Source organism: Parus major, chromosome 23, assembly GCF_001522545.3.
Source record: "Parus major isolate Abel chromosome 23, Parus_major1.1, whole genome shotgun sequence".
In the NCBI taxonomy this organism is placed as follows: Eukaryota; Metazoa; Chordata; class Aves; order Passeriformes; family Paridae; genus Parus; species Parus major.
In genome coordinates this window covers 2,361,568-2,363,222 of record NC_031791.1, presented here as the reverse complement: position 1 = coordinate 2,363,222, position 1,655 = coordinate 2,361,568, and the positions used below count along the sequence as shown (strand labels likewise).

Here is a 1,655-nt window from a genome sequence, read left to right as displayed (position 1 = left end):
TTGGGGGGACTCAGAATCCCACAGGTGACATTGGGGGGACTCAGAATCCCACAGGTGACTTTGGGGGGACTCAGAATCCCACAGGTGACTTTGGGGGGACTCAGAATCCCACAGGTGACATCCTGAGCTGGGGCTGGGGCTTTGGCACAGGGTGCCACCCCCAGGAAGGGGCTGGGGACCCTCAGGGACCATTCCCACAGCACCTTTTCCTCCAGGCCTCCCTGTCCTGGTGCTCCAGAGATCCCAGAGAAGGATCCTTCACTCCACCACATCCTGGAAGTGACAATTCCCATTTTTCCCCCCCACAGCAGCTCCAGGACTTCCTTACCTTCAGTCCCTGCAGTCCCTGGGGGCCCTTGGGACCTGGGGGGCAGCTGGTGGGACACTGGGAGAAGATGAAGGACAAGGATGAGTTGGGAATGACTGGGAAAAGTCTGGACACACCCTGGTCACAGCAGAGACAAGGTCATGGCAGCTCTCACCAGGAAATCAGCGCTGCCTTCTAGGCCTTGGAGGTGTCCCGGGAGGCCCTGCAGGGAAGGAAACCTGTGAATTCTGTGGCTGGTTTTACATCAGGATGGAGCAGGGAGCAAGGAATGGGGTGGGAGATGAGAGCCAGAGCCTGAATTCCAGCTCCAGTCCCTGGGATGAGCCTGGGGAAGGTTGTCCCTCCTGGAGGTAGCTGGGAGATACTCACAGGTTTCCCTGGAGGGCCTGGGGGACCTCTGGGGCCGTCGGGTCCGGGATCACCCTGGGAAAGAAGGCCAGGAAAGGAGAATTTGGGATGGGGAGGGAGGTGGAGAGCCAAAGAGCCGGTGTGTCCCAGCAGGAATGGGGACACCCCCGGGATGATGGCACCAGGGGAACCTCCATTCCCACGTTCCAGGATCATCCCTGACTATCCCAGGAGCCCTGAAGGGCACAGAAGCAGTTCCTGGTAGAAGAGGGGAGGTTTTCCCATGTCCCCTCCTGACTCCTCACCTTGGGTCCCAGCACCCCGATCTGTCCGGGAAGTCCAACCTGGCCTGGAAGCCCCTTAGGGAGAAGGGAGAGAAATCCATGGAATGAGAGAGGTCCCATCCTGATTCCTCCCCTCTGGGGGTGCTGAGGTTTGAGCTCCTCCCGCACAATTCCAAGCAGGACCCCAGGCCACCCATCCCAGCCCCAGCGTGGCACTTACGGGGGGTCCTGGCAGTGAAGGACCCTGCAACAAAAAGCAAGCTTCAATTGGTTTAAATTCCCCAAATCCATCAGAATTCCTGCCCCAAGGATGGGGCAGGGAGGACTTGGAGGTCCCCACCCCACCCCTGGGAGCAGCAGATACTCACAGGGAGCCCTGGTGGCCCTGGGAGTCCAGGCTGGCCCTGCCAGGACACAAGAGCAGAGTCAGGAGCTGGAAAAGGAGGATCTGCCCTGGCAATTCCCCCTCCCTGGACGCAGCCTCACAGCCAAAAACTCTGTCAGCCATGGATCCTGCATCCATGGAGCCTTTCCAGAGGGATGGAGATGATCCTAGGCTGGGCCTGGGAGGGGAGGGGGGAGCCTGGAAAGGTGGGAACCTGGGAATGTGGGAAAATTGGGAATGTGGGAGCTTGGGAAGGTGGGAAATTTGGAATATGGGATTTGGGAAGGTGGGAAATTTGGGAATATGGGAG

The 1,655-nt window shown here is 59.2% G+C and overlaps 1 protein-coding gene across 1 annotated transcript in view; it reads right to left on the bottom strand.

Moving 5' to 3' along the window:
* The window catches only part of COL9A2 (collagen type IX alpha 2 chain), a 16,141-nt gene that overhangs the window by 9,189 nt on the left and 5,297 nt on the right, over positions 1-1,655 (bottom strand). The window contains exons 3-8 of the mRNA XM_033519644.1: positions 1,329-1,393; positions 1,181-1,204; positions 982-1,035; positions 698-751; positions 483-530; positions 263-385 (exon numbers count right to left, since the gene is read on the bottom strand). Coding sequence (XP_033375535.1) covers positions 263-385; positions 483-530; positions 698-751; positions 982-1,035; positions 1,181-1,204; positions 1,329-1,393 — 368 coding nt within the window. The remainder of the gene's footprint in view (positions 1-262; positions 386-482; positions 531-697; positions 752-981; positions 1,036-1,180; positions 1,205-1,328; positions 1,394-1,655) is intronic.